Source organism: Lycium barbarum, chromosome 7, assembly GCF_019175385.1.
Source record: "Lycium barbarum isolate Lr01 chromosome 7, ASM1917538v2, whole genome shotgun sequence".
NCBI classification, from domain to species: Eukaryota; Viridiplantae; Streptophyta; class Magnoliopsida; order Solanales; family Solanaceae; genus Lycium; species Lycium barbarum.
Genome location: NC_083343.1, coordinates 592,778 through 617,358, shown reverse-complemented (window position 1 = coordinate 617,358; position 24,581 = coordinate 592,778). Strand labels below are relative to the sequence as shown.

The following is a 24,581-nucleotide window of genomic DNA, read 5'->3' as shown; positions in this document are numbered from 1 at the left end:
CATGAGTCCATGAACGACCAAGGGTAGTTCGGTAAACTCACCTTGTACAGAATTTATATAGCTCCGTATTTTCTCACAAATTCTCCACGCACCTAGAACGTTCTCCTTTCAGGTGTGCTTCTTTTCCGTACTATTTCTCTTGCTCGATTGGTAGTTCTAGAAGAATCAATTCTTTTCTCTTCTGTTCCAGATTTTCAAGGGCGGATCTTTGCTTTCTCATCTGGGTGTTGCATTTTGGTAAGTTTATCTTAATTTTTTACCCTAATTTTCTTCTAATTTACCAATTTTATGGCTTAAATTCATTGTTGTTGTCAGTATTTTCCTGAACTCTCTCTTCAATGTTTCTCGGCTTCTTTTCCATTGTACTTCTGAGCTATTGTGTGCTGCTTCATCCGATTTTCGTGTGGGTTCTTTTGTTCTTCCTCTTTTTCTTTGTTTGCTTAGCTTTATGGTGGTGGATTTTCTTAGCAAGATCGAAACACTTAGATCATTCAAAAAATTAGAGGAATAAGGGAATTTATGAAAACAAAAAGTATAACATTTTCCTTATCAGTATTTTCTCAGCATACTTGTGTTTCAAACTTTACTTTCAGATTTAATCTGTCCTAATTTTTTGTTGAGTTGCTTTATGTGTTTCATGTGATGGTATGGCTTGAAATAAGTGGTGGGACTTAATTTACCGCATTTGAAACACTTGACTTTGACCTCCGATTTTTTCGAGATCGTTTCTACTATTGTTGGCTTACTTTATTCAGCAAGGTAATTTGGTCTCATTATTGTTATATTCACCGTTTACTTTTGTTTAGTGTATATATGTGATTAAATATATTATTTTTATGATTTAATGTTGGAGGTTCTTATGAGGATTATGAGTTGTAAAGGTGAGATTTATAATACAAAAGGAGAGAACAATGGAGTGCCAATTTTCAGTTGAGAGGGGGATGATTTGAAGCTAAAGGTATTTAGGCATTGGGATCACATAGTAATCATTATGAGTTGTTTGCATCGTTCATTTGTTCTTACAAAGTCATGCACGATTTTGCAAACTATGTTGCATAATAACTAGATTACTTGTACATTTATTTGGCTTATGCGACAAGCTGATTTTCTGTGCTATTTTTGTTGACCTTGATGCATCTTTCTGAACAAAATCATATTACCTCAATCGTCCACCTTGATTATTGAGTTAGAAAAATTTATATTGAAAAAAAAGGAAAATAGGTGTATTCTTTCCGAAATTTATTCAAATTTATGAATGGACTGAAAATGTCTTTTCAGTTTTTGGTTCAGTAGCTCTATTATGGTACTTCCTTTGTAATGGAATGGTATAAGATTTAACTTATTTTGGTTTCTTACGCTCCTTCGCATAGTAATGTACTTTTGTCAAACATTTCAACTTTCTTCTCTATATTAAAGTGTTCTATAGTAAGAGGTGGCGCTTTTTAACGCCTCTCTATTACTATATTGTACATCTAAATACCAGTAATTCACTTGATGACAAGAAGGGGTTGCTCAAGTGGTAAACACTCTAAAAAAAATCGCTTGTAAAAAACAAAAAAGAAAAGCTAGTGATTCACTTGGCTTTGATATCATGTCTTCCCAACTGATTTTTCAAACCAAAAGTTGAAAAAGTTGTCTATTCTGTTAATACTTCTTCGAGAATCCCTCACTTTTCTTTCATTGAGAGGTTTCTCCCATGCTATCATATTGAGCATTTGTTCTTAGTGTGCTATATCATTTGCACTCATTTAGTTTATTCTATAGGCAGACACCTGATGTGTGACTTGGATAGACGTTTTGTCAAGTGATTATCATCTCTTATTTGGATAGTGTTATCGACCACACACCCCCCCCCCCCCCTCTCATGTATAGTTCCAAAAGCAGTGGTTGAAGACATTCTCAGAGAACATGCCATGTTAAGAGAACCCCAAACAATAAAGGCTAAATGAATATAAATCTGAAAATTAAATTTTACTTATTAGTTTCTCCATGGAAATCCTTGGAAAGTGGAATAAGGAGTATACGACTGTTCTAATTTTTGTTTCCAAATACTTGCCTTCTAAAATTTTCAATTACATGTTTGCAAACTTATGAGACAATCATTTTATTATGCATCCACTAAACATGACCTCTTGCAAAAAGAAATTGAAGTGTTTAGATGTCAACATACCAAATCACAGTTAGAAGAATTTAAACTAGATTTAATTTATATTAGTTTTTCTCCTTGTAGAGGGAAATTGTAAAAGTAGAGTTTTTCAATAGCAGGAAGTCATAAATAATGGAAGTAGTATTAGTTTTCAACTATGGGCATATTCATTAGAACAATCATTTGATTACATTAACTGTGGGCATATTCATTAGAACAATCACTTGATAAGACTGAGGCATTCCTATGTCTTAGACCATATGTAAACAAATAAGTATACCCTAAGCTATGCATGTTGATACAGATTATCTATCCACTGTCTACCTCTTTTGCATTCCTTCCTCCTCTGCTTGCTCGTCTATCTTATATACAGCTCGTGATGGATACTTGCACAGACCATGCTTGGTATTAGTTTCATTTGTCACACAACTTCATTTCTTGCCCACCAAATATTGTAAATCAGATTGATAAAATGAAATTCAATATCAAAACACTAAAAAGGGAAGCATCGCTGTAATGTGTACAAACATAAACACTTCACAGTGTTTTTCTTAGATCTAGAAACAAAGTTCTACTGAAAAACTTTTTAAAAATTTATTCATATTATTTGTATTAGACAAAAATAAATTTGAAGAAGACAATAATTGAATGTGCCACATATCCCTTATATCTATAGGTGCTTCTTTGTACAACACTATTTGTAGTGCCTCAGTGCCACTCCCATAACCACACCATTCACTTTTTTTTTTTTCCCCTTTTCCATTAGTTCAGAGCTTTATGTTGAAGAATTTTGGTTATTTTGTTAATGAGGTTTTGGTTTCTTTCTTGGGAATGGGGATGGTAAATTTCGGAGTTTTAATATATAACAGTACTGGTTATTTGTTTATTTGACTGCAATATAATGGTCAGCCACTTTGGCTTTCGCAGGATTTTCAAACTCAAATTTCCTCAAGCAAAAAAAGCAAGAAAGTACTCTGACTGATAGGGGTAACTTCTCGATTTTTTTCTATCCTATATGTTTAGTTATAATGCACAATGTTTGTTCTTTTTATTCTACGTTATAGTAAATTGACGTTTGTGCTTTAAGATCAAATTAAACATTAGGATTGCAAAAATTCCAATTCTATGATAAAGCAAAATCACTCGGTGATCAGCCATTATTTGAGGAATTTTATATGTTTCGTGCAATGGTGCGGAGTGAAGGTGAAAAGTGCTTGACATATGTGCACGAGGTTGATAGAATTCATGTACAAGCCGATTATAAAAAAGATGGAGTACATGTTGACCATATACGTCCCTCTGTTCGTAGGCGAGGAAAAGGTGGTGTTGCTGGTAGGAGGGAACGTGCTATTAAGAGAGGTCAAGTGTCTATCGAAATGGATGAAATGCATCAGGAAGATGCCCAAGCAGTCCCGGAAGATGATCCAACAACAACAAATTGTAATATTAGTTCCACTTCAAGAGGCGACACTCACAAATTCACTCAGGCATCAGCTATGACATATCAACCAACAACTACTCAAATTGTGCCATACATGACGCCACAAACTCCACAATATTCAAGAGATCCAAGTCTTTCGTCTTTTGAGAATATATTTGTTGAGAATGGTCCTGGTTTTAACTCATCGCCTGTGCAAATGTCCATCGATATCCCTGAGGCCACTAATAGAGATGATGGGCAGGACTGCAATATTGAGATACAAGGTAATGAGTTGGATGATTCCAACGATGAAGTGGATGGTGAACCATCAATGAGGCAGAAGCGTAAAATTATTCGTAAGCGTTGTGCGACCGGGAGTCACTTTCTTGATCAGCACGGTAGGATTAAAAAGCAGCGCTGTAGAGGTAAAAAGCAGCAAGGTAGAAGCAAAAATAAATGAATGCATCACTAATAGTTTGGCTTGTAAGTAAGATGAAGGCACATAATCTCGCTGATCTAGTTTAGTAGGAATGATCTCCTTTTTTTTTTTTTTTGCTAACTGTAAGTAAGATGAAGGCACAGTTGGTGTATTATTTTTTTTTGCTTTTTGTATTCAGCTACGTATTCTATGCTATGGTGCAAAGAAGTTTTAATTGGAAGTCATGATTGTATTTGATTTTTGCTAGCAAGTACTGTAAGTTTTAATTGGAAGTCATGTATTAGCTATGGTTTTTGCTAGCAAGTCATCAGCAGTTTAGTAGGAATGATTTTTTTTTTTGGCTCACTGCTGGTGTTGTTTTGAAGCTGGAAAAGAAACAGTTATGGTGTATTAGTCTTTTTTTGCTTTTTGTATTCAGCTATGGTGTAAAGAAGTGAAATTTTATGAAAAGATTTCCATGAAGCATTTATATGTATTTCTTCACTTTGTTCCTACAGATGCTGAACTTCACTTTATTCATACAGGTGCTGGTTTATTTCTACTGGTTATGCATTTAGTTAATTAACTAGAAAAGATTAGTACAGGTGCTGAACTTCACAAAAGTTTCATGTAATGAGGCTGGCCAAATACTTGTTGGAAGAGATGTCTAAGATGAATATTTCTATGTAATGAGGCTAGCCAAATACTTGTTGGAAGAGACTTAGATTTTCTGCTATATTCATCTCATTTATAGTCTAGAGCTATATTCATCTCATCTCATGTAGTGTAATATTTAGGAAATGGATCTTCAGTAAGGTTTCAAAATTGGTTAACAAAAAAATTAAGCTCATGTCAGATGTGCATGCTTAAGTATACATAGTAGAGAATTTAGGAAACACGTATTGATCGCTCCTACATAAAATTTAGGAAACTGAGCATATTGATCATATAAAATAAAGAAGCAAAAAAAAAAAAAATTAACTGATTACTGATGAACTAATATAATAACTTGACAAACTCGACTAACACTAAGTTTGACTATGGGTTGGACATTGATGTCTATCATGTCCAGTTTGCCTACACAACCCGCAAGCTTTGCGCATGCCTAGTTTGAGTAGAAACGTAACTGTCAGTTACGTTTTATCCTAAAATCGTAACTCCTAGTTACGGCTTTAACATCAGTCAATGTTAGATTAGATAGAAGGATTGTTCGTATTTGGATTCTCTAAAGTCGTTACTGACAGTAACGTATTAGGAATAATACGTTACTAATAGTCACGAATTCGATTTTAACACCGTTAACCCCAGCTATTTTTTTCGTTAGAATTTTTTAATAAAATAATGCCTAATACGTTACTCAGGAATACGTTTATGCTAGTTCTGTAAAAAAAATAAAAAACGTATTACTTTGGTGAATTGGTTTAAATAATAACTTATTTTGGTCAAGGCTTCAAGACAATACAAGTGATTATGGTAAAATAAAAATTGTGCAATGGTCGCCACAAGTATAAGTTCTTGAACATAGTTCAAGTGGGGTTCTTATAAATCATTGCAGATGAAATTCTGTTCTGGAGAGCATAGCTTTTGGTGTGCCTATAATTTGTAGGCCAGTTTTTTTGGAGATCATCATTTGAATTCTTGGATAGTTGAGTAAGTTTGGAGAATTGGGATGAAAATTGAAGGTGGTTTTTTTTTTTTTTTTTTTTTTTTTTTTAAAAAGTGGAACAATGGTGACACTTGACTTGGTATTGTCCAAAAATAGAGAAGATTTAAAGAAACAAATTGGAAATTTGGAATGTACAAAGAGCTCTGTCAAGGCTGTTGGACCAAGTGGGAGCTCAACACAAAATTTCAAGAAATTGGTTGAGATTATCACCTCCTGCAATTGAAAGGAAATTCAATGATTTGTTACTATGTGTTTATAGTGAATTAATTAATTCCATTTTATTTATCATTAATTATCTTGAATGGTTCTATATATACTAGTACGTCTGACATGGTTTTCCTTTTTTGGGGGAAATATCTCGTTATACAGTCAAATCTTTATATAAAAGTATTATGGGTTCGAGTTTTTTGGATGCTTTAGCGAAGGACTGTTATACACTTATAATAACATTTGACATCTAAATAATATTTGGCTGTTATAAGAAAAAAGACGCATAAAATGTAAGTTTTTACTTTTTAATGTTATAAAAATTAATAAAATTATTTAAATTTGAATCTCATAAATATGCATACTTTATTAAATAGGAATCAAAGTATCAAAATATTTGGTCAAAATTTGTAGATGTATTATTGGTAATCTTAGAGATTCTATTTCTATAAATTAAAGATGATTAATTATTATACTAGCAAAAAAAAAAAAAAAAAAGATAGCTGTTATAGAGGTGTAATTTTACAAAAAACACACTGTTACAAAAGTTGGTTGTTGCTGTTATAGGTGAAAAGCTGTTATAGAGAGTTAAAATATAACATGAAAAATCGAGTAAAACTTGGCTGTTACTGGGGTGTTCATGGGTCGGTTGGGTTGATTTTAGTTAAAACCAAAACTAAACCAATCTAGTCGGTTTCTAAAATTATTAAAATCAAATCAAACCAAATATAATACATATCCATCGGTTTGGTCGTAGTTGGTTTGGTTCTGTTTGGGTCGATTTTTCGGTTTTAAGGGAACTAATGGTGTTTCTCTCTTTCATGTTTTTCCCCATCTAATTAGGACATAGTTTTCTATCATTTTCCATAACTTATAATTCGGTTTACAGGCTGATTCTACCCGTGGAACCTAGATTCACGATCCCCTTGTGCCATACGGTCAGTTTCTCGGTGTTTGTTGAACGTAAAGATACAAAGAAAGTTGCTTGCATAATCAACAAATCCATTTTTGATCATGTATATCGAACAACATATCGGACTTTAGAATTTGATGTATATGTTGAATTCTCCTCTCTTATTTGTTTATTTAAATCTGGTATTCAAACATGGATATCTTTGCTTTTCATGGACCATAGCAACGAGGCAGCAATTGACATTTTTGGAATTGAGATGGATTTCTCTGATGCTGCCAATTCTGAAGATGAGGTCTTGTGGCTGCTAGACATGCAGGACTGGAAGCAAGAGCTCAGTGGTGCTTAGGTTTCTGTAAGGCACCTGAGGGGCCTAAAATTTGTAGTATATTATTTGTACTGCTTAGTTATTTATTCCCAGAACAGTTTTAGCTTTTTTCTTGTTGGAATGCAAAAGAAGTAATGGAACCTGTTTCATGTTTTTTTAATCCTTTTTTGATGCAGTGATATACATGTATGGCTGATGTGTAACTAACTTATCGGAAACAGCCTCCCAAGGTAGAGGTAAGGTCTGCATACACTCTACCCTCCCCAGACCCCATTTGTTGGATGACACTGGGTATGTTGTTGTTGATTGGTGTAACGAACTTACAGTTGCCTGAGGTATCACTCAACAGTTCTAGCTTTCTTGATCTCTGTGATTCGAATCTAGTGTCATTGTCTTTGAGAGTTCAAGTAGCTCTACGCTTCTGTAAATACCAAAATATGCATCTTTTCCTCTTATTGATACTCTCTGCCCCACAAAGGTAAGGTTAAGGTCTGCATACATCCTACCCACCCCGGACCCCACTTATGGGATTACAATGGGTGTATGTTGTTATTGGTGTTCTTAGTTAAGGTGAAATAATGTCGTTCACTTCTTTAAATATTGATTCTAAGTTATGTCTGCTTTGCATTCTCAATTTAATAGTGCAGTGAACGAGAGGAAAATTTGTTTTTAGAAGGCCTTACTTGGTGGTTTGGTTAGAAAATGGAAGATTAATTGGGCATTGAGTGAGATGATAGTGTTGAAGGGGATCTTTGGTGTAACTGTTAAAGTGGCCTCCATGTGATCAGAAGGTCACGGTTCGAGCCGTGAAAACAGCCTCTTGTAGATTGCAGGGTAAAGCTGCGTCTTATAGACCCTTGTGGCCCGACCCTTCTCCGAATTCCGTGCATAGCAGAAGCTTAGTGTACCAGGCGCCCTTTGTGTACAGTACTTACAGCTACTTCTTTTCACTTGCTCTTTTTTTTCCCTTTCTTTAGAGACCTGGTATTTCATTGGGTTATTAATTAAGGCCATTACAAACTTGAAACACAACTGCCTTAGCATTCCATTAACTAATACTACCTCTATTTCATCAACTAGTAGAGTTTGAAAAAGAGAAAAAAATGACTTCTTTTAAGCTTGCGGTATTAAACATGTCACGATATTTTTGTTGCTATAAAATCATGTCTTTAAGTGTAAAATGAAAAGTTTGAAATTTATTTATTTTTAAAAATAAAAATATGTCATTCTTTTAAAACAAGTAAAAACTAAAGACCGGCCCATTTGGAGGGCAAACCGTGCAGTTTCTTCAGTAAGAATCCATTGCCCTTCCTTTAAGGGAAAATAATATAGGCTACCTACTTAAGACTCTTCATTACAAAACATAACGATACTTTTCCTTATTTACAAAATATAACAGATCTTCAGTTTATTTAAAAAAAATATATATTTTTTTTTAAAAATTCGCTCAATGCTTAAAAAATTCAGTCAATTTTCTCTGTATAAAAACTGTATGAAACATGTATGAAATGTGTATATATGTGCGAAATTTTTAATATAGTTTTCATACACAAATTTGAGCGAGCTTTTTAAGCCTTGAGCGAGATATACACATTTCATACACAAAATTTAGAGCGATTTTTTAAGCCTTAAATGTTGTATGAATGTTGTATAAAATGTTGTTGTAGTTGTATTAATTTTTCAGAAACCTAACATGACCATTATATACAAAAAATGTGAGCTAAATTCCAAACTTTGAGCGAGATATACATAATTCCTGCTGTTTTTATACACAAAATGAGCGAAAGCTTTAAGCCTTGAACCAGATATATACATTTCAATTTCATACAAAAAATTCTGAGCGAACTTTTTGAGCCTTGCGCGAGATATACACATTTTTCATACACAAAATTTTGAGCGATTTTTTTAAGCCTTAAATATTGTATGAATGTTGTTGTAGTTGTATTAATTTTTCAGACACCTAACATGACAGCTATATACAAAAAATGTGAGCGAAATTCTAAGCCTTGAGCGAGATATACATAATTCATACTGTTTTTATACACAAAATGAGCGAAAGCCTTAAGCCTTGAACTAGGTATAGTCATTTCATACATTTTTTATACACAAAATTCCAAGTGAACATTTTGAGCTTTGAGCGAGATATACACAATTCATACACAAAATTTTGAATGATTTTTTAAGCCTTCAGCCAAAAAAAAAATGTTTAAAAAAAATAAAATATTTTTTTAAAAAAAAACTTGAGCAAAAATTTAGTACATATTTTATAAGAAATTTATTGCTAAGTTTCGTAAACTAAAAAATTTCGTTATATTTCGTAAATACTTTTCTTATTATGTATCTATAGGTCAATCTCCCTTCCTTCCTGTGATTACTCAGAAATTAGGTGTAAGCGCACTACCTAAACCTTTTTTGGTTAAAGATATTTGATTCCATAAGTTTAAGTGTGCTCTATTTGATCTACATTCACAAGGTTCAAGTTGATATAAAAATATGTCTTCCAAATCTTTGGATAGATTAACGAGTGTGCCTCTCCAGTTGTGGAATCCACATGGAATACAATGCAATTTAAAAATTTCCCTAATCTATTTTAATATTTGATTAAAAAGAAGAATTTGTTGTAAATTTGCAATACAAATGTTATGTCATATTCATTACAAGTTTCACAAATATTGTGTCATAATTAAGAATGGAATAATACTTTCCATTTAAAAAATTATTTCTTTCTTAAACTTCATATCCAGTTACTATGCCATATAAATTAAATGAATGGAATAATACTTTCTATTGTCTTTTTTTAACTTCCCACCCGATGTCCGGTACTTGCTTTGGGGCTCACGACTTATTAGAATTCCGATTAGATATCTTGCTTAGGGTAAAATGCTCGGGGGGGGGGGGGGTGTGCAATTTGCACTTTTGTCCCCTATTTTGTGTTGGTCTTAAATTTTTGGTCCTTAATGCAAATAAATTTTTTCGCGGGGCATAAGTTTAAATTTTTGCATCATAATATCTCAAAAATTATGCTCAGCGCCGTTGGAGAGCTTATGTCCCGCTGAGCATAAGTTTGACTTTGAAGGCCAAAAATTAAAGACGAGCTCATTTGAAGGGAAAACCATGCAATTTCTTTTAAAATGCTCCCTACCAACAACAATTTTATTTTTTGAGCTCCAACCCCAGACCCATGGTAAAAAAATGGAGGATATTTCCCCACCTCCACTATGTTTTGTGGCCTCTTTCCATTGTTAGTGTATCAAGTATAATCCAATAAAAAATTGGGTGAATTAAGGCTAATCCTACTTGTTTCATTTAATTTGTTTTAAAACCTTCATATTCCAAGACATGTAGAATGGACAAGATATTCTTTTGCTTTTTGACACCCCTTCCCATTTTGTATTACTAAAATATTTTAATTCTGGCTTAGCATGGACTAAAACAATGATACTCCCTCCGTCTCAAGGACCCATTTGGCCATAAGAATTATTCATTTTTTTCAGCGATTTTTTTTTATTTTTTTCAAAAATTAGTGTTTGGTCATGAAAATTTGTATTTGGAAGTTAAAAAATAACCAAAACCTTATTTTTCACCTTTTTTACAACCAAAACCTTGTTAAAAAAGTACATTTCAACGACAAAATACTATTTGCAAAAATTATGGCCAAAACATAACTCCAACTCCAAAATTCTAAAAAAAGTGAAAAAGTATTTTTTGGTTTCTATGACCAAACGCCTACTAAGTATCTTATTTTTCTTTTTTGATCTGTTCAAAAAAAGTCTTTTTTCTATGTTATTAAGCCGACAATTCAAACATCCTCATTCAAAGAACATTTTAGTACATTAAACACATTTTTAATTTAAGACCATAACATTCAAAACTTTCTTTTTTACTTTCTAAAATTTATGTCCCCTGAGACACTTGAATTGGCACGTACGATTAGTATGTTTCTTGGACCATGAGTACCATTACACTGTGCACGTATCCTCTCTTATGAAATTTAACCTTTAAAGCCAGTAATTGCTTTTTTTGAGAAAGGAAAATGGATATTCAAAATATTGAGTGCCTATTGATTGTAGAAACTGAAAAAGAAGACTGTAAAAACAGTGGAATATGTGATGAGATTTTAGCAGAAGTGAAGAAGTTATTGGTATTAGCAGGGCCACTTATGTCAGTGAATTTTTCACTATTTGCCTTACAGGTTATATCTGTTATGTTTGTTGGTCATCTTGGAGAGTTAGCTCTTTCTGGTGCTTCTATGGCTACTTCTTTTGCTTCTGTAACTGGTCTCACCTTGTTGGTTAGTTCTTTTTTTTTTTTTTTTGTCATTTATGTTGGCAAGTTTCTTACATGGTGTATTGCTTTATGTCATTTATTCCATTGCTTATGTATAGTTATTATTAAATTCAGAGGTGGATCTAGGATTTGAACATTATGCGTTCAAGTTTGGGAATATTTTTTTTTATTTTTATAATCGTGGTGTTCAGGCAGCTGCTGCGCAACTCTACTAATTTTATGAGTACCTGCTACCTTCACTAGCAAAGGTTTCGAGTAACTCTATACAGGATTTGAACATTAGAGTTCAAGTACGGAACAGTTTTTTTTTTTTTTTTTTTTAAAATGTGGTGTCCGGACTAGGTTGTGCGCTCATTGACTAATTCCATTAAATACCTGCTACCTCCCAACAATTCAAATATCAAGTAACTCTGTCCACCAAGGCTTAGACAGATGGGAAGAAATCACCTAGTAATTTTGCCTCTGCTCGTTTGAACTTGAGACCTCATGGTTCTAATCCCGCTTCATTGACAACTAGGCCACACCCTTTCTACTGCAACCCATTTGATTTACTGGGTTCAAATTTTCTTATACATACTTACTTTTACCGGTTTTCCAACAAATATAAAGAGTTTGAGCCGAAGTTACTGGATTCGCTTGAACCCGTAAGTCCCTAACTACATCTGCCCTTACCTTAAATGTGGTCTGACAGTATGAAAATGTTTCAAGTATAGAAGTTAAACCCTTTTGTGTACTCAAATGAATATCTGCACTAGTTCCGTATTGAAAATTCACTCCTGGTACTTGAAGAAATACTTGTTTCGCTAGTTAAAGCTCGTGTTACTAGGTGATATGTTATTAAATGGTTGTTTGATAAATGCTACATGGACTGTTCATTTACCTTAATCCGCCATGTCGAACTCGATCAGTGAGAGCACTATGTAAATCCTTCAAAATATTGAACGTGCTTGTACTAAATGCCTTTTTTCCTTTTAAGAATGTGTCCGGGCTGATTCGCACGCACCTCAACTAATAACCAAGATCAGCCTTCTACAGCTCACAACCAGGTGTTGTGGCTAGGGTTCGAACTTGGAATCTCCAGGTTGTCACTCCTACTTCTCAGCCACCGAGACATCCCCGTGGGGACGTGTAGGATAGATTTTGATTTACTAGATACTTTAGCCATAGTGGTACCTGACATATATGTCACCAGGTTCATTTCGAATAGGTTTTGATTTGTAATCGGAGTTCATAAAATTTACTTCTTTAGATTTTGATACAAACTCAAAGGGTGTTTCATCAACTCTACATTTCGAACCGTCTCTTGCTTGGCAGATGGGATTGGCAAATGCACTTGACACTTTATGTCGGCAATCATACGGTGCAAAGCAGTATCATATGGTCGGTATACATATGCAAAGGGCAATGTTTGTTCTTCTACTTGTCAGTTTTCCTCTTGTCTTCATTTGGGCTGATGCAGGACAAACTCTTGTATTATTGGGACAAGATCCAGAAATAGCAGCTGAAGCAGGAAGTCATGCGTGCTATATGATTCCATCTATCTACGCGTACGGGTTTCTCCAGTGTCATATTAGATTTCTACAAGCCCAAAACATTGTGCTACCGATGATGTTCAGTGCCGGAATTACTACTTTGCTGCATATATTCACTTGTTGGATTCTGGTCTTTAAATCTGGCTTCGGCAACAAAGGTGCTGCTCTGGCTAACGCTATATCCTACTGGATCAATTTCTTGTTGCTAGCAGCATATGTCAGAATATCGCCTTCCTGCAAAGGCACTTGGACCGGATTTTCAAAAGAGGCTTTTTGTGATACTTGGAAATATCTTAAACTTGCCATTCCCTCAGCTGCTATGTTCTGGTAGTGTTCATAGTCTCTCAGCACACATATTTTTATTTTGATAACCGTGGTGTCCAGGCCAGCTTGTGTGCACCTCGACTAATTCCACAGGGTACTTGCTACCTCCCACCAACACAGGTACCAGTTAATTTTGTCTGTCAAGGCTTAGCTAGATGGAAAGAAATCACCTAGTATGTTTGTCTCTATTGAGATTTGAACGTGAGATCTCATGGTTCTCAATCTACTTCATTGACTACTATGCCACACCTTTGGCGGCTAGTCTATGTATACACATTCATTAGAGGAGAATGTAATGTCTAATCAACGGGTTCAACTGAACTCAGTAATTTTACATGAGCGTAGGTATGTATATGAAAAATCAATAAAATTTCAACAAATGCTGAAATATGAACCCATAATTGCAAAAAGTACATTGGGTTCAATGCTGAAAACATAAAGCTTGACCCCATCAAATTTAAATCCTCGATTTGTTTCTAACTTTCATCCTTACATAATGAACTAATGAACTAAACTATTTTGCTTTAACACAGCTTAGAGATTTGGTCTTACGAAACAATGGTTCTGTTGTCTGGACTTCTTCCAAATCCGAAGCTCGAGACCTCAGTTCTTTCAATCAGGTTAGACTTCCGAAACTTGCTAATAATAAGTAATATCAACCTGGATATCTTATTTCATCAAACAGTTGATAATTTTGAAAATATTTCAGCCTTAATACGTGTTGGATGGTGTATATGATACCTCTAGGACTAAGTGGCGCCACGAGGTGAGTTTCTAACATCTTTAAAACCCCTTCAGTTACATTTTCCTTTATATATATGCCTCTCCACTTGTTTGTATGTGCTGTCTTTTTCCTCAGCGTAAGAGTTTCAAATGAACTAGGTGCGGGACGACCTCAAGCAGCTCGTTTAGCAGCTTGCACAGCAGTGTTCTTGGTGGCTACAGAAGGCATTGTTGCAGCGATAGTTATGATTTCGGTTCGTAAACTCTGGGGCTACTGTTATAGCACTGAGGAAGAAGTAGTGGGATATGTAGCAAAAATGCTAGTCTTGATAGTAGGATCCTACTTCTTAGATGGTATTCAGTCTGTACTTTCAGGTTTGTCCAAATTTTGGAACATAAGTTTCTCATTGCTAGGTTTCTTCAATAGTTGTCTAAGATATGACTCCCTCAGTCCCTCTGTTCCATTTTATGTGACACTATTTTTTATTAGTCGTTATAAAAGAATGACACCTTTCTGCATTTGGAAACAATCTAACTTTAAACATCTCATTTTCCCCCTAATGACATGCTTTTGTAGCGATAGAAATCTCATGGCATGTTTAAGAACACAAGTTCCGAAAGTTTTTTTTCCTTTTTTTTTTGAACTTCGTGTCCAGTCAAACGCCGCCAGATAAATTGAAATGAAGGGAGTACAATCTTTTTGAAGAAGTGTTAAATGACGAGATGGCCTTATCAGCTAACAAAATCCAGGTGCTGCAAGAGGGTGTGGCTGGCAAAAGATAGGGGCAGTCATAAACTTAGGAGCTTATTACCTTTTCGGAATACCTGCTGGTGTTATATTAGCTTTTGTCTACCATTTTGGTGGAAAGGTACGTACTCCTTCAAGCTTCTATTTTCTTGGCATTTCCATCTTCGGAAGTATGGAAAAAACTTATGATGATATGATTTTCAGGGACTATGGTTGGGAATCACTGCACAAGCACTACTTCTTTTAATAGTTATGCTGCGGACAAATTGGGAAAAAGAGGTAAATTCAAGTTCTCAACCCTCATACGACTCGTTTCAATCTAATCCTCTCATAATTTCCGCTTGAACTCTTTAGTAACTCGGACTTGTTGAATTGCGTTACCAACTGATCATCTTAAAGTTTAAACTGTTGGGAGAACTCACTTTTATACTTAATTATATTAAGTCGCAACACAATTCACTGATGTTTGATTCCTTCTTTGAATGTCCGAGTTTTGTAGGCAAAGAAGGCAGCTGATAGGGTGACTCCAGAGCTAGCAAGCAGAGAAGAAAATGCAGAATGACACTTGAAATGTAGGAGAATTTTTTTTTTCATCCAAATTATATGGCAAAATGCTCATAGTTCTAAATTATTCTGAATGCTATTGACAACTTTCAGATTTAGTGTAAACATCTGCAGGTTTAATAGATGAAATTGATTCTATATTGTGAATTGTGATAGTCTAACACAGTATTGAAACATGGATTGGATATAAATCCAGATTTTGTTCATAAAAGGAGTAGTGTTACAGGCATGTCTTTCTTTTTGTGACAGAGGTGAATCCAAGGATTTAAACTTGATGGATTCGACCTTTAAAGTATTTAACATTGAACTCATTTTACAATTCTAAGATCAATTGATCGTGAGGGTGGTGTTTGGTATAAAGGATAACATTTTACACTAAAAATACTTTTTATGGTGTTTTTGTCTTATAGATCATTTGGAAACCGAACCTGTGGCCTTCGCGGTATTAGCACGAAGGATGTTCAGAGCATACTTTAGCGACTAATTTGAACCTACCTCCAAACATAAAGGACCATTTTTTGCATTCTCTCTATTTTTTTATCTGCTACAAAACCAAGTAATTGAGGCGACCATGGAGTTAAATTTGAGCTCATTTTAAATTCTAAGATCAATTGATATCATATCAAGGTTGAGGTTGGTACAAAGGAGAACATTTTACTCTAAAAATACTCTTAATGGCATCTTCTGTCTTATAGAACATTTGCAAACACAAAAAGTAAAAAAAAAGGAATTGGCCCATGCAGGTCTCGAACCTGCGACCTTCGCGTTATTAGCACGACGCTCTAACCAACTGAGCTAATGGGCCATCTGTTTGCAAGGCCTTACCTTTAGCCTTCTATCGACTTCTGTAATTTTCCTTTTGATTTCAAGCTTATGTAATTTTCTTAAATACATTGTTTGAAAGAATCACCAACCATATGAGACTTTAATGATTTTTTACGTTAAAAAATGAATTTTAGGATTAACTTCATTTCAAAATTAGCTTATGATGTTACGCTTGTTGAGATCTTATAATGAGATAACTACGGGTGTACATGGACCGACCGTTCAAGTTTTTCAAATATCAAATCAAACCAATTGCGTCGGATTTTTAAATTTATAAACCAAACTAAACCAATTAAAGTTGGATTTTTCAACCTCGGTTTTTCTCGATTTTTTCGGGTTGCTCGGTTTTTTTCCAGTAAAGACTTCATACAGTTCATAAAGACTTCATACAATCCATATAACTTGTATTTCAAATATTTCTTTAGTCTTAATATAATATGACTATCTAATTAAGATATTTTTTAAGAAAATAACACAAAATGTGAGATGATATTGTCCTAAAACATTCAACAAAAAAAAGTAATGAAATCGCATAAAATACAATGATCATAATCTAAAAATACTAAGTCATGCTAAAATAAGTATTAATTAATTACATGACTAAATGAATAAAATTAAGTTATGTATTTTCATTGTCTAAATCAATGTAAAACTAAAGAATAACTATCCAACATTATCGTCATTCCTAATGTTAGAATTGAATTTCTTTTGTTAGCATTAGTATTGATTTGATTTATTTTGGGTTTATTTGAGTTACTAACATCTATGCGCGATAAAACTTATTGAACCATTCAAAATTCTAAATCCAAACTTAAAATAATATGTTAAAAGACAAAAAAATATGAAAAAGTTTTAGAAATATATATAAATTACATTATAAATAAACATTTTTCTGTACAAAATATTTTTGAAATTTTATACATGTAATGTCGGGTTGGTTTGGTTCGATTTGACTTTATTTAGTTAAAACCAAATCAAATCAATAATGGTCGGGTTTTTCTTTTTAAAATCAAACCAAGTCAAACCAAATCACTAGTCAAGTTTTTTTCTCGATTCGATTCGGATTGTCGGTTTATCGATTTGCTTTGTATTTGGTGTCATTTGACTAGTCGCAGGATAAAAATATTTAGTTTCTTGGAACAAGGGGTACCATTACACTGTGCCCAGGCTCTTTATCTCCTATTATGAACTTCAACCTTTGTTTTTATGAGGGAAAGCTTTATACTATATAAAGGACAATGGATACAAGAGAGGGAACGTGATCTTGAGTGTCCATTGATTGCAGAAACTGAAAAAAAAAAGAGTGTTATAAAAACAAGAAAAATGAGATTTAATTTGGTAGAAGTGAAGAGGCTATTGATATTAGCAAAGCCTATTATGTCTGTCAACTTTTTATTGTATTGCAGGTTATATCTATCATATTTGTTGGTCAACTTGGAGAATTATCTCTTTCTGGTGCTTCCATGGCTACTTCTTTTGCCTGTGTAACTGCCCTTAGCTTGTTGGTTAGTCCTTTTTTTCCTTATTGTCATCTCTTATTGTTCTCTTGGTGCTTGAAAAATGTCTGTTCCACTAGTTAAAACTCATGTTGCTAGGTGATTTGTTATTAAAATGGTTGTGTATTGATAAATGTTAGATGGACTTTTACCAATGTCGAACATGGTCACTCAGCATTCACATAATGGTACCAGGTTCATCCGAATTCAATAATTTCGACGCGAACATAAATATAAATTCATTAAAATTACAACAAATTGTAGATATGAACCAATAACTTTAAAATACAATGGATTTAATGCTAAAAACCTTAAGGTTGAACCCATGGAGTATAAAGCCTAGATGTGCCTCTCATGTAGATTCTTCAAAATACACTAAAAACTAGGGGATGCTCGTAAAAGAGGCCCGTTTCTCCTTAATAACGGTTGCTGTTCGGGTCAATGTTTTGAAAGGCTCATTTGAGTGACACTTAAGTTCTGAAGCTTAGGGTTGGCGCTTCTTTATTCGATAACTAACGGTATTATTGATCACCAATGAAACCATTACTTAAGCTGCATTAACATAGTTCTCATGCCAGTAGGTGCTCTCACATTACAAGTATTCAAGACAGTAGGCTTTTGCATCCATTGTAACAGTCTAGACCAAATCCTCTTAGTGAACTCGCATTGAGCAAATAAATGTTCTCTTGATTCATCCTCATTTCGACACAATGCTCATTTTGGCTCGACACCTGTCTATCTCCCAAGGTAGGTAAGGTCTGCGTACACTTTACCCTCCCCAGACCCCACTTTGTGGGATTACACGGGTATGTTGTTGTTGTTGCTCATTTTGGCTCCACATGCATGCCCCATTTCCTTAATCTATCAGCAGTAAGTAATTTCCCCTGCATCAACAACCATAGAGTGAATTTTGCTTTAGGTCTTGCTGCATTGTTGAACATCACACACTTCAAAATGGCCATTGGTTGATTACCCAGAACTTAAAACTTAACAGTATAACCGCCTAATAATATTTTGATCTGCTTTGAATTGCATTTGATCTGAGCTCAACACATTCTTGGCATCCAGGAATTTTTAATCATCCAGCTTGCTTGTTTAGGACTTGAACAGTAAAAAAATTGCTGAATCTTTAATGTAGAACATACGGATCCATAATTTGTCTTGTTGGCTAGCATTACATCCCAACAATGCTTTGCTATAGCTGCTTTGTTCCATAACTGACGATTTGTTAGATTCATTCCACCACTAGACTTAGGATCGCAAACCCTCTCCAGGCTACAAAAGCTTTAACCGGCAGCAGAGGCGGAGCTAGGATCCGAAGCTTGTGGGTTCGGAGTTCTAGTTCTTTAGAGTTACTGGGTTCTTAATTAATTATTTATACATATTTGACAAAAAATTTAATACAAATATATGATTCGAAAAAAAGCTACTGGGTTAGGCCGAACCCACACCCAAAGGGCTGGCTCCGCCCCTGATTGGCAGTATGAATAATTGTGCCCAATAAGATTGAATACCAAAAATAACAGTCTGAACTAACTGGATCCTCCCAGCAAATGAGAGCATTTCCGCAGTCCGACTATAGGCATCAATTTTACTATTGCTGTTCAATCACGTGACAACAATATATTGTTTCAAGCAGTTGATTATTCTAAATTGATTAACTCAAAATTGCTGCTTCCTTGGGAAGAATGCTTAATTGGTTGATTGAGGATCTAAATTATTGCAATACAACAGGCCTTTCAATAACAATAAATTCTTATGAGTGGATTGCGTTTGATTCTTGACTTTGTAACTGTGTTTATGCATATCAGTTGATATATCTTGTGTCAAGCGACTTAGTTGTTGTTTTGCTTAATAAAACTAATCTTTAGTAAAATTGGTCTCGGCTTTGAGGTTGCGCTGTTTTTATCCAATACCATGTGGTTAGCCTTCTTTTCTTCGCAAGGAGTCTTGAGAAGAACTATTCCATATCACTCGCTAAGCGGAGTCAGAATTTTCACTAAGGGATGTCAAAATATAAAAAAGTAAATTCACGACGAAGCCAAGGAAAGTCAATATATAATATATATATATACATAAAAATAAATTTTTTACCTAGCTACACAGTGTAATTTTCCGATGAAGGGGTGTCACTACATGTGGCTCTACCACTATATGTATTGTTTTCTTTTATAGGGTGAATTTGAGTCTATATTTTTCTTGAAGATTTAGCTAACTTGAACTCTTTCAGGGAAATACTGATTCTAATAAACATATCTGCATGAAAATCAACTATTCCTTATATAAAATCTCAATTGAACTGAAGAGTTTTATTAGTGAATTTGATCTTTCCTTTCAAAAAGTGAGTATAAATTGATTTCTTGAAAATTATGTTGTTGTAGTTGAATTATTTCGAGGAAATCTTGATTGAATTGAATGGAGTTGTTGCTTAATCTGATCTTTTACTTTTAAAGATGAATTTCAGTTGAAATTTTTCTTGGTAGTGAAAATTCTGCTTTTGAGTCAACTTTTTATGAGTGTTCGTGCTCTCGGACAGTTTTCCTCTATCTTTCTTTTGTCTTTTAAAACGGTTCATTCTATTCTCAGGAAAAATAGAATAGCTTAGGGGTGTGAGGAAAGTGTTTTTCTGAAAAATGTGTTCTTGGAAAATAAGTGAATTCTACTTATTTTCTCATGTTCGTTTGAATAACGGAAAATAAGTGAATTTCTTACTTATTTTTTCGTGTTCGTTTGGTTGGTAGAAAACATTTTCAGGAAAATACCCTCCAAGCCCCACAACTCTACCCCAATCTCACCACCCCATACCACACCAACCCCGCCACCCCCATTTTTTTTTTAATTTTTTAAACCACCACATCCCCTCCCCCCCCTCCCAAAAAAAAAAATTCTTAAAAAAAGTTTTAAAAGTTATTTTTTTTTTTCAGATTTTTACACCACCCCCTCCAATAACCACACAAATTTATAATTTTTTAATAAAGATTAAATTAAATAGGAAGTAGAAAATTCATGAGGGGGTCTGTGAGGGGGTGGGTGTAAAGAATAAAAAAAAGGAAACTTTTCAAAACTTTTTAAAAAAAATTGGAGGGGGTGGTGGGGTGAAAAAATGAAAAAAGAAACTTTTAAAACTTTTTTTAAGAAAAAAGAAAAACAAATTTGGGGGTGGGGTGGGGTGGGGGGAGTGGTTAGGGGGTGGGTTGAGTGGGGATGGTGGGGGAGGGATGTGGTGGTGTAGAAACTCAAAAGATTTTTTTTAAAAAAAAAAATAAAAAAATTGGGGGGGGGGGGGGGGGGGTAGTGGTGCAAAAAATAAAAAAAATTCAAATTTTTTTTTTCAATACAAAATTAATTATTTTTTTGTGGTGGGGGCAGGAGTGGGGTGGGGGTGATGGGAGTGGTTGGGATTTGGTGATTGATGAAATGCACTTGTGGACTTATTTTTTCTATTTTTATTACAGAAGTCATTTTTGAATAACTTATTTTCCTAAAAAAATATTTTTTAAAATTTTTAACCAAACAAATATAAAAACATTAAAAAATATTTTTCAAAAAATATTTTCCTTCACCTAACACACCCTAGATGTTTTAACTTTTGCAAAATAGCATAATATCAAAATATCTGGTATCGCTTGCTTCTCTATTAAGGCTTTGTGATGGTACAAGACATAGTTTTCAATGTTGACTGTTTCCTTTAACTGTGAAGGAAAAAGTTAAAAGACTTTCAAGAAACTTATTGTGGTAGTTCTTTTTTTTTTTAAATAATGCTACCAGCTCATCTAGAGCTGTGGGTAGTAGTTCTAGCTTGTTAGGAATGAATAAAGTGGATGATCATGTGGGCCATCACTATTACTGTAGTAAGCTTGCCTCTGCAAGTCACTATATTTTAAGGCTTTATTTATATATAGCCATGTATAATGAGAAAATAGTCATATGTCCCCTCAACATATATTCGGATTAATTATGACGCATCTAATCTTTGCAGACGATCTATTACCCCGCTAACCTTATTTTTGTATCTTTTTTCGGCTGACGTGACACAAAAAAATTTAGATGATCAGATGCAACAAGGGAGAGTGTTGCACACTCTCCGCCACATCGGCGCCACGTCAGTGCCACGTTGGAACTTTCTAAATTTTAATTTTATATTCTTTTCCTTTCTTTTTTTCATTTGATTTTTCTTTTATTAATTATATTTATACTAACTAACCTCTAATTAACCATTAAACCCTCAATTAATTTTATCTTCTTCATCACTAAACTCTTCTTCTTCTTCTTTTCTTCATTTCAAAAAATCAATCAATCTATTTTATTCCTCCATTAACGCACACACATTCAATTTCATCATCAATCACTTTGCCACCTGAGCATTTAGGGGCAAATTATTCCACTTTTAAAATGCTCCGGGGGGTAATAGATCGCCCGCAAAGGTTGGATGCGTCATAATTAATCCGAATATTCGTCGAGGGGGCATTTGACTATTTTCTCCATGTATAATTGATGGAATATACATAATTCCGAATAGAAAGAAAAGCAGTACTAATACACTTTGCTTCTTATGCTCTCTCTCTTCGTTTTGAAACTTTATTTTCATTACATTCTTTTTATTTTATAATACGTTATCAGCACGAAGCTCGTAGATTAAAGATAAAAATACTATGCATAAAATTATTTCATGAAAAGGTTTGAATAAGTAATTCTCCTTTGCTCACATTCAAGTGATTATTTGGCATTGTCTGTGTTATATTTGGACTTGGCTATAGGGGTTTTATATGTGATTATTTAAAATTGATATATTCACATTTCTTAGAGGAAGACACCTATCCTGTTAACCTCATCACATATATTGGGAGTCTTATCCTGTTTGTTGCAGCGTTAGTGCCACTGGGACAGTTCAGTAAGTGCGGTTTTGGGTGTTCCCTTGATACATCCTTGGTATAACATCTGGTAACATATCTGATGTCCGGCTAAATTGTTATTGGACTTGCATTATATTGATAGGTAGCGCAGCAAATGCATTCATATTAAACAATACTTATTTTTAGCTAAACTATTTAATTCAGTTTAATTTGCTACAAGATCTTGATACTAATACATGCATTTTATTATTGTGACACTAATTTATGATCCACTTGAACTCTTAAGAGTTAAAAAAAAAATGTTCGACCACAAAATGACTATATTTTATGTCATGTTGAAGATTAATTCACTTATGAAAACAATCACAAAGTGGGAATATTTTTAAAGGCTCAAGGGGGTGGGAGTATTTTTAAAGTCTCAAGGGTGAGTTTCATTGCACTTTGGCCTATTATGTCATTGGTTGAGGGTGAAACGATGGATTCAAATCTCATCACACCAAAATGGTAAGATATCGGGTTACAGTCCCTTTGCATCATGGTATTAAGCTGTTGGTTTGAGTCCCAACGCACTATATTGATGATATGATGATGACTGAGCAAATTAATATGCTCTTGATAAAATTGTGAAGCCCGTCCCACTGAATTTGCTACATTTTCTAAAGTGAATGTGGTAGCAGTATATGATAAATTTGAAAGATGATAAAATAATTGTTGTGGCTATATGAATGAATGTGGGTGCGATAAAGGACAAAATAATAATGATCATCATTATGGTAATTATAAAAGGAAAAACACTGTGTGTCTCACAATTATCCTTCAATGGATTAAGATAATTTTTGTCATCAATGTGATATGAAAGGTCATTGAACAAGCGGTTGTTGTGCGACCTAATTTAATAAATTTCATTAATTCTCCATCAAAAGAAAGGAATACAAAGTGGAGACGCACTTGATCTTTCAAAATGATGTTGAGGTGGATCATATAAATATGATAAATGTTAAGGCATGACAATGAGTTTATAATAAAATTTATGAAGCACACGTACAGTGATTAGTCCATTCCTTGAAGAGATTGTGACTTATGATAAGCGTTGTGAATGCCCACCCATTTTTGAAAGTGGAAGTGTCAAGATGAGATAAAAGTTATGGATAACAATGTGCTCATCTATGGTTATATAAATACCACAACTCACCTCTAGGGGAGGTTTAAGAGAAATCGTTATTGTGGTATAAGTTTTCATTGACCATCTTGTTAATGATGATTATTGAAGGGAAAGGGTTCAAGCAAGAAACAGTTCTTGCCTATAATAACTTTGATCATGCCCAAAATGCTATAATTTTCTTCTTTAAAGGGGAGGTTCATCGTATGAATGGTGTTATGAAATATGTGGTAGTACAAAATTAATTGGTAGCTCCGAAAGAGCTAATTTATTACTATTTTGGAGGAATAACATTGATTCAATAAAGCATTATACTGTAGTAAGTCTCAAGAAACTTATTGAGTTTTAAAGGTATTCGCTAAAATGGACATTCATAGCGAGACTATAAATGTTGAAAAGATTTAATATCTTCATATTAATACAGTCATAGTAGGTAAGAAATATAAATGTGAAAGGTTATCCTGCTTTCCTCCTCTTTGTACTACACAAATATGAGCATGATGATAGAATCACATACGATTATAAACTATAAGTTTATTGAAGGAAACATCAGTTGGCATGACCGGTTGGCCATCCCAGTTCAAATATAATGCAAAAATAATTGAGAATTCATATGGTTCTATATAGAAGAAAAAAAAAGATTGTTTCAAAAAATTCTCGTGTGCTGCTTATGATCATAGATCTATTATTAGACCAGCTAAGGTTGGGATCAAGATCCCCATAGATTTGGAACGTATAAAAGGTGATTATATACATGAGCTCAGTCACCTGCCATGTGGACCAATTACTATTATATGATTTTAATAGATGCATCTATGATTTGGTCACATGTTCGTTTGGTATCTACTTGCAATTTAGTTTTTGCAAGGTAGTTTGTTCAAATTGATAAATTAAGAGCATGGTTCCAAACAATACAATTATGTTAATAATGTTGGTTTATATTCATAGTTGGTTTAGTAGAAATTGTATGCCTCT

General features: G+C 33.9%; 2 protein-coding genes, 1 non-coding gene and 1 pseudogene across 5 annotated transcripts; 3 read left to right on the top strand and 1 right to left on the bottom strand.

Moving 5' to 3' along the window:
- Nucleotides 1–73: 73 nt before the first annotated feature.
- On the top strand, nucleotides 74–4,225 carry LOC132602821 (uncharacterized). Its single transcript, XM_060315606.1, has 3 exons — nucleotides 74–237; nucleotides 3,074–3,133; nucleotides 3,251–4,225. The coding sequence occupies exon 3, from the start codon at nucleotides 3,322–3,324 to the stop codon at nucleotides 4,024–4,026; it is 705 nt and encodes a 234-aa protein (XP_060171589.1). The 5' UTR covers nucleotides 74–237; nucleotides 3,074–3,133; nucleotides 3,251–3,321; the 3' UTR covers nucleotides 4,027–4,225.
- A 6,764-nt stretch (nucleotides 4,226–10,989) lies between these two features.
- On the top strand, nucleotides 10,990–15,482 carry LOC132602820 (protein DETOXIFICATION 16-like). Of its 3 annotated transcripts, XM_060315605.1 has the most exons (8): nucleotides 10,994–11,386; nucleotides 12,697–13,241; nucleotides 13,772–13,858; nucleotides 13,948–14,004; nucleotides 14,098–14,336; nucleotides 14,712–14,830; nucleotides 14,914–14,988; nucleotides 15,209–15,482. In XM_060315605.1, the coding sequence occupies exons 1-8, from the start codon at nucleotides 11,129–11,131 to the stop codon at nucleotides 15,269–15,271; spliced, it is 1,443 nt and encodes a 480-aa protein (XP_060171588.1). In that variant the 5' UTR covers nucleotides 10,994–11,128; the 3' UTR covers nucleotides 15,272–15,482. The 3 variants fall into 3 exon arrangements, 1 of the variants encoding a protein (XP_060171588.1); XR_009567879.1 differs by lacking the exon at nucleotides 15,209–15,482 and having other exon boundaries at nucleotides 10,991–11,386; nucleotides 14,618–14,830; nucleotides 14,914–14,941; XR_009567878.1 differs by lacking the exon at nucleotides 15,209–15,482 and having other exon boundaries at nucleotides 10,990–11,386; nucleotides 14,098–14,830; nucleotides 14,914–14,941.
- Nucleotides 15,483–16,004: 522 nt separating this feature from the next.
- Nucleotides 16,005–16,078, bottom strand: TRNAI-AAU (transfer RNA isoleucine (anticodon AAU)). Its single transcript has one exon. It is a non-coding gene; the product is annotated as a tRNA-Ile (tRNA).
- Nucleotides 16,079–17,436: 1,358 nt separating this feature from the next.
- The window catches only part of LOC132602819 (protein DETOXIFICATION 16-like), a 35,877-nt pseudogene continuing 28,732 nt past the window's right edge, over nucleotides 17,437–24,581 (top strand).

Bases quoted from the DNA above. Each gene is read 5' to 3' on its own strand.
- LOC132602821 (XM_060315606.1), top strand. From the start codon at position 3,322: ATGTTTCGTGCAATGGTGCGGAGTGAAGGTGAAAAGTGCTTGACATAT.
- LOC132602820 (XM_060315605.1), top strand. From the start codon at position 11,129: ATGGATATTCAAAATATTGAGTGCCTATTGATTGTAGAAACTGAAAAA. The intron at 11,387-12,696 runs GTTAGTTCTTTT...CTTGCTTGGCAG, and splicing joins TAACTGGTCTCACCTTGTTG to ATGGGATTGGCAAATGCACT. The intron at 13,242-13,771 runs GTAGTGTTCATA...GCTTTAACACAG, and splicing joins CCCTCAGCTGCTATGTTCTG to CTTAGAGATTTGGTCTTACG.